The sequence below is a fragment of the Drosophila hydei genome, unplaced genomic scaffold, assembly GCF_003285905.1.
Source record: "Drosophila hydei strain 15085-1641.00,03,60 unplaced genomic scaffold, DhydRS2 tig00008139-arrow-pilon, whole genome shotgun sequence".
Classification (NCBI taxonomy): Eukaryota; Metazoa; Arthropoda; class Insecta; order Diptera; family Drosophilidae; genus Drosophila; species Drosophila hydei.
Genome location: NW_022045847.1, coordinates 2,942,277 through 2,953,816, shown reverse-complemented (window position 1 = coordinate 2,953,816; position 11,540 = coordinate 2,942,277). Strand labels below are relative to the sequence as shown.

Genomic DNA, 11,540 nt, shown 5'->3' with positions numbered 1-11,540 from the left:
ATAATAAAATCCATTCTGCAGCCCAAGCGCAGGCGGTGCGTTAACTGCACAGTAAGCAGAGCAAGTGCTTATCCATAAGTGTGATTATGTATATGTGCGTAGAATGATTGGAATATCAGCTCGTTGCACCGTTCACGGTATCTCCTAGTCGATCAGTCCCGACAAGAGCATTCTCACACGTTTACGTACAAGTTATAAGAAATGTATGTTATTCAGCAATTATAACAAATAAAAAGAAACATCACTTTTATTCTTGACGGGGGGTCAGAGTAGACGCTGAGCTGAAATCTTTCATCTCACCGCTAATATCCTATTCCGACTGGTTATAATGGTTATGGATGAATTTATAGTGTATATGCCAAAACAAATACAATTATATAATGAAGCGTTAAAAACTGAATTAATTTGTGTGCGGCATGTTTCATCATTATTTATCCAAATTATGTTTGAACGCCGACAAAACGATTAAAATACATTTTTAGGTTGCTATGTTAGACATACCTGTATGTATGTGTAGCAGGTATCGCGTATAAGTAAGAAAATATCCCAAACAAGCTTAGCACAAATATTAACGTATGGCTTGGTATGCTTAGCTCAACCAGTTTATAGACCAGATTGTAATGACAGTTAATGGTAGTATCGTCTAGAGTGTATACCTAATCGGACTTAACTTTATGACTTAACTTTATGATAAAATATGATAAATCAATATAATAAATAAACTATAATTTTTATTATTTATTAATTATTTACAAAGTTCTTTTATGGTGTTATTTATATCTTTTAAATTCATCTCTTAAGTTCGGAACAATATATTACACTACATTTTTTGACAGATTAATATTATATACTTATGATAGTCGCTACCCATTTTGTTATTACTTGGTTTTGTTTAGTTCAGCGGATAATCAATGGGCAAATCATGGTGGAATTAGTCAGTAAAATATATATATATATTACGTTCAACTTATGTTCAAGCCCGAAACTTTAATGGAGGGACAATTCCACTAGCTTAATTTTTAGCATAATATTATATTGATTTATAACGGAAGGGGAAATTAATTATAACTTTTACGATAGTTTGTTTATGGTACGGTTAGTTTAAAGCGTTGAATATGTTCTTTGCGGTGCGATGGTGTAGATGAACATACATAATTGGATCGAGGCAGTAATAACATATTTCGGCTGTCTTAAAAAGAATAAGCAGATGAACGGCCACGCGAAGTCTTCCCTTTTTCCAACATCAACAAATTGGGCGGTGTATAAGCAAAGCTGAAAACAAAGTGAAATAAAGAAAAAAAGGTAGAATACCTGAATTTAAATAACCGAAGATTCGATTCTCTTACGTACAAGTCTTTTAGTCAATATTTAGCTGAAATAAATGTATTATAATACATTTTGCAAAACATCCAAAGAATATTGATTTTTCTCTTTTAAGAATTTTTAATATTTAGTATTTAATATTTTTATATTTAATAATATAATATAATAATTAATAATATATTATTATGAGAGTTTATCGAGAATACGAAAGAGTGTACGCATGTGAGAAGTATATCCTGAGTGGCATTAGGCAGGTTTTCTGAGTGGCGACGGAATGTCTTTCGGTTAAAGCAATTTGGTGAATAAGGCTGGTTATCGCTGACGGCTGCTTGGGTTCAACTGAGCAAGTAACTCATTGCTTCGCTAAGGTGTTGGGTTCAGCTATAAAAGTCAATTATTGTAGAGATATTATTCATGGAACGTTTACGTTTCCGCTGCATCCGTAGTTTTTTCTTCGTTCTTAATCAATATCAAGGCTGGTAGCGAAACTTACACTTAAACCTGTTCTTTTACTTATCAGTCAATAATTAAATATGAGTACATACTTACTATTCTGTGCATAATGTACACAATGATATATCAAACAAGTAATTATGTTGGAGTCGGACGGTACCGACTGTATAATACTTATTCACGATCCGCAAAACTTTAGAAGATATGGTTTTCCATATGTTTGGTAAATTATAAGGGGATGTCAATAGGAACTTAAAATTGTAGAGTGCACAAAACCAATATACTCCCTAGTCTCAAAGTTAATAAGAAATTTTTTTTCGGGAACGCCCGACTAGGAGATACCCTGAACCTCGAATGATCTGAGTTTTTAAACTGCATACATTGTATCTATGAATACATACGCAGTTACATGTGTACTTGCACACATATAGAAATATTTATCCTTGAGCTTACAAAAGTGTACGCTTTTAAAATTTTTGTTAAAAAAATCACAATCAAATAGAATGTCTTTTACTAAAAAATTTGTTTGGTAAACTTGTGTCACACGCATTGCTCTACCACCACAAAAAATGAACCTGGAAGTGCACGGCAAGGATGTCAACTCAAAATTTGAAAATTACGGGTGGCTCCAAAATCTGCGTGTTTTTCCGTAGCACGATTTTGCTTAATTACGTAGATCTACGTACATTTTAAAAACCATAAAAAAATGAATAAAACAATAAATTTGTAAATTAACGGTCTTTGTACTTCATTGTTATTTCTGTTGACGTTTTAAAAAGAAAATTACATTGTTCAAATTACAAAATTGTATATATATTTTTATTACAGTACTTAAGGTGGTTTTCAGAAGGCTCTAAGTTTTCCTTTAACCCACTTTTTGTGTGAAGTAAACCTTTCTAACCGTTTCTAACTTATTTCCATTATTCATTTTAATTAAATTTATTTCAAAAAAATAATCGATCAACATTAGCACTGCTATGTGGCAAAATAAGAAAATTTTGAGTAAGCGCCTTCAAAATCGGAAACATCTGGTTTAAATTTCCCTTTATAACATTTGAAATATAACGCCAAAAATCGTCTGGCGGTACCCCTTCCTCATAGTTTAGTTAGTCTTTACGGTATTTTGCAATTTTTTTATAAAGTACGCAGTTCTAATTTCTTTACACGTAGACACGTACATCCCCTTTAAAATACGGAGATCTACGTAAAAAGACGGAGTGTAGGCATCCCTGGTGCACGGCCGAACGGCTTTGTGAAATTCTATGTATCACGTAGACCCCATAAACCCCATAGCTATCCATGATCACTCCGGATAACTGAGTCAATTTAGTCTTGTCTGTTCGTTCGTCCTACTGCCCGTATGTATAAATAAACGTATAAATGGTTAATTACAATCAACAGCCAAGTTTATTTAGCCCTATCCGTCCGTATATCAGGTGATTTAAATGCGATTCTGTGTTCAACGCTTTGGATTTGTTAAAATGTAGGTAACAGGCGTGGCAAACCCAATAAAGTATATATATTCTTCAGGACGACAACTGGAGCCAATCTCATATCTATAAGAGCTGAAAACTTGCAATTGTTTTTGTATGTCCGTGAATAGCATGCGCATATCAAGTTGGTTTCAATGAATCGATAACGGTTTATGTGAAAGAGTTTGCACTTTTAATAAACTAACAATTATTCCAATGTAGATCATATGCTGAAAATTTAATTAAAATCCGTTACGTAATATAACCAACGCCAAGCGCACACATTTTCCTATACATTTTCGTAAATTCTTCTCTATTCGAGGAATCCAAAAATGCGATTGAATTGTTTTTAAATTATCAGCGACTTCTCTAATTGAAATTTGCTTTTTACTTTCTTGACCGAGCAGTGCCGTGGCAGTGTTGGCAGAGGCGACGCTCGTTGCTCAGATCTGGGTTCCAGTCCACGCAACGTTTGATTTTCTTTGTTTATTTTTTGAATATGAAATGAAGGTTCGAGTCCTGTTCTCGTAATGTTGGTTTAACTTTATTTTTAATTCTATGGAAAATATTTAAGAACATAGGATATCTCCTAGTTGGGCACTCCAACTACAGCGTTTTTACTTGTTTTTATTTTTATTTTCCCACCATTAAGTGTCCTTATATCAGCATTTCTTATTTTTTATGCGAGATATAAGCTATGGGACGGGATATAAGCTAATTGGACACCCCCGACTAGAGCTTTTTTGTTTTTTTATTTTATACTCATTTTATTTGAGTCGGAAGTTTCAAGTTCGAATGACGCTGGTGCATGTTTCTTTGTAGTCAGTCGACCGAGCTGTGTTTTGCAGTTTACATATGTATGTTTAAATACCTCAAATTGCTGCAATATGTTTTGCGTTCACAGACATTACACAAATAATGTCTTTTTACTTCGTGAACGATTCTAATATTAATAAATATAATTTGATTTTATTACTGCATATTATTTGTATTAAAAAAAAACTGGAATAAATTACCATAAACTCAGCCTGTTTTAACCTATCATGGTTATTGAATATAAGACTATATACTTGAAATTTCAAGTCGTTGGCATATTAGAAATCGACATTTCATAGGGTTGCTGACGGACGGATATAGCTATATCGACTGGTAAGTTTGATCAAAAATTGAATATACGTATATATTTCTGGAAGATATCTATTTGAGACCTTCGACTTGCATATTGGCTGTAAGTAATTACTCTCTTTAGAACCTATGTTAATTCTATATTAAGTAATTTAGGTTATCCTAAAAACTATTCAATACCTCTGTATATTTGGCAATATTCGGTTAAAGTAGCTCTAACTAATAGTCTTGGTGGTATAAAATTTAAAAACGTTTAATACAAAATTATGAGCACCTTCTACTTATAAGTAAAAAATATTATAAATTTTAATGCTTAAAGCTTTTAATGTATATATACCAATTATATATGTACATAAGGTTTTATGATACATATTTATGTAAGGAGAAAATATAATTTTAATGCTTAAAGCTTTTAATGTATATATACCAATTATATATGTACATAAGTTTTTATGATACATATTTATGTAAGGAGAATTTTCACCAATTTCTTGTAAATGTTTTTAAAAAAGTAATCCAGTTCATAACTCATAATTCAAAGGTAGCGAAAAATCGTTTAAATAACAATTTTTTTAAATGTTATAATGTTTATTAACTAAAATATTAAAGGCTCATAGAGATAATTAAAAAAACAGACAATTAAATGTTCTGTTTTGTCTTAATATTAGCAAAATTTATTAAAAGATGATAAATAAAATATTATTTTTATTTTATTAATCATTATAGGATTCATTTTTATTATAAATTGTATTCCACAAATATTTTTCTAGCGTTAAAGTAGACAGAGTTTTTGAAATCTATGTAAAATGTATATATGTAGATATATATTATATTTATTTTACACAAACGTTCCATATTAATATATGAACTTTTTTATTATCATTAAGAGTTACAAAGTTCAGATTACACCAATAGAGGATGGTGTTCAGAAACTGAAATATCAAATTTGATGGTTTTAGTTCGATATCTAAATTAATATATTTTTTCAAATTTTCAGATGTACTTTTTATTGAAGGACGCATACTAAAATATTCAAGTCTCTCTAGCTTTTAAAGTTTCATTATTCTGAGAAACATTTTTATTTTCATTTTGAGGAAATAGTTGCTGAGGAATAGTTGTTACAAAATATTCAAATGTATTTAATTATATAACAATACATTTAAAACATTGTAAAAATTGTTGATTGCTGCTTTAGGATATAAACTAATTTGAATTTAAATTAAAGTTCATAAATATCAAAGAACAGCTCCCATTTTGAAAATCCAAGAAGAAAATAAATAATAGTGATCTAGTCCGACGTTCCCAACTGAAAGATATCCAGAATCCCATGATATTTCGATCATTAGCTTTCAGTATACATATATCCTCAAAAAAAATAAACAAACAAGCTCCTGCAGTGTGTGTATGTACTAATGCCCAATACTAATATTTAAAATTAGTTTTTGAATTTTGGATGGAATGCGAAAACCAAGTCGAAAGTTAGCAAATATAATGATATATGAAATTAATATGATAAGCTTCTATTGCATATAATGAATATACAATATATATATATATATATATATATATAATTTGTAAATTCATTGTATACAGTTTTTGATGAAGATCGAAGATCACCAGACCAATATACTGAATATGCAAATTATGCTGATAGCAAACTGTCCGTTACCTACAACATACATTTACACTAAGAAAATATACTCTAAAATCCCAATATCACTGCTGACCTTTTGTGCTTTACAGCGATCGACTTAAGATCACCATTTCGAAGACAGACTACTTTTTCATGGATATGGATTCAAAGATTGCTGGGACTAAATTGAAAAAATGGCTTTCGAACCATATAGGAGTATTATCAAATCGGGATGTGTCTGACTATCGTAGTATCAAATAAGCCACTAAATTAACATGTTCTTACAAATATCATAAAAAGAGGATTTTTTATTATAACTTTTACGATTATTTCTCTTGAACATTAGCCTTGTTTTTTATTAAATACTTATATTCGATTTGATATACTACTTAACCTGTCTACGTTTACATAAAGCATATAATAATATAATGTGATTTTTAATTTTTGGACATGATATTTATAATAATTTATGAAAATAATTCATCTAAATATCTAAGTCTGTCTATACAGTTATTAGTTCTATTTAAACTTGAATTTTCTAAAACAGAAAAGTAAATGAAATTATTTTGAATATATAATTACTCTTAAATTTTAATGAAGTTAAATTTTTTCTTCATTGATCTTATGATCCATTATTTGGAATAGGAGTTTATATTTTGTTTATAAACAGTTAGTAATTAATTAAATATGAAAGGAACTATTAGTATGTACATCAACAGTATGGTTGCACAGATTTTTCATAGTGTTGTAGACTTATTTTAAGTAATAACTTTCATATAGTTCGCATACCGGCGCTTATTCTATTTTGAGCTTCCGATCCTCGGTATGCCTGCGGTGGTGGTACTATTGCAAAATTGTTACAATAACTACTGTTAATATTTCCAATAGGTGCTGACATCATTAATAGCGGATGAGCCATAGCTAAGTCATAAGTCATAGTGGGAACTCCTGACGACTGGATGCTGCTAGAATTTAAACTAGATCCATTGACACCAGCGGCATAATGAAGGAAAGGTAAATGAGCAGAAGCTGTTATTGTATGCAGAGGAGGTAATGGGCGTTGACGTTGATCTTCAGTTCGAGTAGAGATAGTTATTGGCAGACATTCAGCGGATAATCTTCGTGGGTAATCAGTAACTTTGCTGTAAGAATTTTCGCATTCCACCACATCTATATCAGCGCGATCGTCGTCATCCTCCTCCTCCTCGGATATTTGTTCTGGCTTATCGGGGGTAATTAGGCTTTCTATTGTAAAAGACCGTTTCGGTCGATAGCTACTGATACCCTCCAGATCCAAATTTGTTGACGAACGTAAGTTTCGTAGTGTTCCTTCGGTTAAATTAGTGTTTTCGACAGCAGCTAATGAAATATTTCTACATTGCGGTAATGTAGTACTATGTCCATGTGGCAATGCGATGTGTTGTACCTTAGTTGATGATAAGCTAATTGTAGATTGTGACAATCCCGTAGTAGACTCCATATTCATAGTTGTGCTGCTTATATCCAACATCGGCATTTGGGTTATAGGGTTCCCGGATCGTGCGGTGAAGAAAAATCGATTGATATTCGCCAGAGCAGTCAATTCTTCATTGAGCAAATTCTTATCATTCTTATGTAACTTAAAACGTTTTCTTCGCCGCAACAAACTGCCGTTCTCAAACATATCAAACGCTTGTGGGTGTAGAGCCCAATAAGCGCCCTTTCCAGGTCTGTCTGGTAGTCGCGGAACTTTAATGAAGCAATCGTTGAAACTTAAATTGTGCCTAAGTGAGTTTTGCCAGCGTTGTGTATTTTTTCGATAGTATGGAAACCTGTCAGTTATAAATTTATATATATCGCTTAAAGGTAGCATTTTTTCTGGGGAGCTCCAAATAGCCATTGCTGTCAACGATATGTATGAATATGGAGGCTTCTGATCACCATAGGATTCGCGCGAAGGCCTTGGCATTATTTTAATACTGTGAATATTTCGTTATAATTCAAATAAACTAGTGCAATTCCGTATCAAATATGTTATTTCGATATTAGTAAATTTCATTTGATGATACACGCCATCTTTTAATTGAATTGCTTTTTCACCGGTTAACACAAAATATTTATATTGAATATACGGTGTACGGTCATAACATTATCTTAGCCGCGTAACGTATTTTTGTAAGTAAATAGTCCGACATAGCAATAGTTTAGCGACGGTAGATTAGGTATGTGACCTCGCGTTAATAATCGTCTCAAAAATACTACACTTCCGATAAGCTTCAGCAAAAGTAACAACACAGAATGTAAAAGCGCTCTCCAAGGTTTGACCGGTCTGGCGAATTACCATCTAAAGCTGAATACGAATACGTGAGCAGCAGTGGCAACTTTGCAGTGAGGTTGAAGCGAAGATAACAACAGACCCGAAGCAAAACAAACGAAGAACCCGACTCACATAAAACAAAATCACTCTTACAGCAGACTAACAGACGGCGTGTCGGTTATTGTACTAAGTGAGCAATGCAGTACAACCAACCACAGTGAGCAATGCAATCAAAATATAATCACTCACATCATTGCCCCCGTGCTCTCTCCCAATCACCGCCATGCCAATGTATCATCCCTCTGAAACGGCAAAACTTCAAAGAGAGAGCCGAGAAAAGAGTCAGAGATTTACTAAACGAACCAAACCAGTTTGGTCAGACCACACTACGCCAATACTATGGCAAACAAGACGATATATAGTAGTGGGGAGTGTCTACAGAAATGGCTTAGCGACTACAATAAACGACTACACACAAAAAAGACCAGCCGCCCGGCAGCTGACGACCCAATATGAGCGCGAGGTGTTGAAAAAGAAAATTACATCCACTTTAGCGATTTACTGATTTTACGTTTTCATAATCTTGTTAGTTAATTTGGCTGGTTTGCATGGATTATCCTTAGTTTTGGCGCTCTTCCAGTGTACTTAAGCAATATATTCTACGCTTTTTAAAACATTTATATATTTCCATGTATGCACTTATGGATTTCTGTTTGTATATATGTATGTATGTATAAAAACAACATATTTCGTTAAAATGTACATATTTGCAAAACCTGTTTTGTTTATTAGTAATTCCGTGTTGTATATATATATATATATATATGTATATGTATATATATATATATATATACTAATTATATTGTAACATATTAATATTATATTAATTTTAATATATGTAAAATATTCATCGTTATGTATATATATATCTTTGTTTTTACTTATAAATACAAACAAATTCAATTTCTTGTTAATTTGAGTGTTAGTAGAGATAACAAGGTACTCATCATCCAAAAAAAAAACAAAAACAAAAAAAAACATGACTACTGACCCAAGAGTCAAAGAGTATAACAAAAGTGAGAGAGCGATTGTTGTTAGTCTATACATGCTCTCAGGCCGAGAGTGAAAGAAATAGACAGAGAAAGAGATACTTAGAGAACGAGACAAATAATATGGTTTTGCACGACCAACACATAGTGCTTTTTATATAAATTGAAAGGAGATAGCAATATGTTGCTCAACATTGTGGCATTTGCTTGCTTGCTTCCTATTTGCTCAAAATAAATGCCTTCCTTCATTGGTCCGTATTTATTTTATTGGTGGGACGACATACATTAAATTTATAACAAAAAAAATATACTATTTTATTTTTAAAAAATATTAATTAAATGTGAAAAAATAATGTTTAATGTAATTAATATATTATTAAAGTAGTAAGGGAATATATTTAAATAAATTAATGAAAAAATAAACTAATTATATATGTTACTACCAAATATTATTTACTTTTTATATCAAATTATAATGGTTACAATAATTTAACTTATCTATAAAATATTTAATTAAGATGGAGCTTATTATTTTTTGCCTTTTTTTATGTTTCCTTATTTTTGTAAAATCATCTTCATGTAATTTTTCTAAAATATAATTAATCTAAAAATCATCTTATTTCGAATTTCAACCATCTGGACTCCTGAGTATGTGATGCATAAAAATATGTGTGTATGTATGTAGTTATAGAAAGATTATTGTTAGTAATTGCCTATATCTGTACAATTTTTTATAGTGCTTTACCTAATGCCAAATATTTAGTTTAATTTTTTATTATTTATTATTTTTTTTTTTTAACTAAATGTTTTGAGTATGCCATCTACATATTTAGGTGCCAAATATTTACTATTAAGATAATAGAATAAATTATATTTTATTAAAATATATATTGCAGAAATATTAGCTTCGGCTTGGTAGTATAAATTAGCTTCGCTAGTTTTTAGACAAGAATACAGTATCACGTTAATCAGCCACAAAATTTCGAATTACAAAAAATTGATTAAAAGAATTTTGGTTAAAACTTAAATTGGGAGACAAACCGCAAACAGCATAAATGCTGTATAAATAGATACATATGAACAATGGCTAAGGTAATCTAAATTATGAATAACCAGAGCTTTATGTAAAACTGATATCTACAATACTATTTCGTTAAGCATGATAACGGCGAAAATAGTGTCCCATTTAATGGGATACATCAAGAGTACTGAGTGATTGATTAAATTTTGAACCTATAAGAGTAGAATAATTGATAACTTTTTCGTTTTATATAATTAATATAAAATGTAACTTAAGTCTGGCCATCGTTTTAAGACCTACAATCAAGAATGGTAAAATATACACAAAAGTTGACTCAATTAAATGATAATTCCCAATTTTGTAAAAATCTAAAAAATTAAAGAGTTATAAACTCGTAATGTGACAGAACAGCGCGGTTTACAATATTCGCCTAGTCGGAAACTTAATTAAAATATTTGAGCAATAATGAAAAGGAATATAAACCTATGGTAAACCTTTACCTATGGTTTGCGGTCAAGAAACAGTGAAATTTTAAAATATATTTCGGGGCGTATGTATTTTTTGATTTTCTAAATCTTTGTTGTTGCAAAGCATAATGAAGAATTAAACCATTTAAAAGGTTTTTCACATCATAAAAAATAAGCACATCAAGAAATTCTTGTATATTCTTTTATATATTCAATATTTCAGTGTATGTACATTTTATTTGACGTGATGTTTCTAATTTGTACATAGCTACGGAAGGCACCATTACAAACGCTTAACAGAAAATTCATTTTTGTATAAAATAAAGTTTAAAAAAACATTTTCATTGACAATGAGATATGCTTCATTAATGGAATTATATATTTTATGGTAATATGATGTAATCACATCCACAATCACAACAAATTTCACGGTAAGCAGTTTTAACACAACATGAGATATTTCTTAACTGAGGGTTGGGCATTTCTGTTTAAGCTAGGCGGTCATAAATCTCTTTCGTATTTACCGCCTTATTGTTACACTTACTATGAATACCCACCCAGTCGTTTTGACATTTGCTTGTAATAATCAGGATTTCCGATACTGTGTGAGCATACAGACGAAAAATAAACGCTTTAATGTTATTTGGTTCGGTACACGGTTTACAGTTGTTACAATTATCTATTGTTTGCAATTCAGGAGC

At 31.0% G+C, this 11,540-nt stretch overlaps 1 protein-coding gene across 1 annotated transcript; it reads right to left on the bottom strand.

Annotated features, from left to right (window-relative positions):
- Positions 1 to 6,740: 6,740 nt before the first annotated feature.
- Positions 6,741 to 7,989, bottom strand: LOC111600842 (fork head domain-containing protein FD4-like). The gene has a single exon (XM_023317147.2). The coding sequence runs from the start codon at positions 7,952 to 7,954 to the stop codon at positions 6,779 to 6,781; it is 1,176 nt and encodes a 391-aa protein (XP_023172915.1). The 5' UTR covers positions 7,955 to 7,989; the 3' UTR covers positions 6,741 to 6,778.
- Positions 7,990 to 11,540: the final 3,551 nt, after the last annotated feature.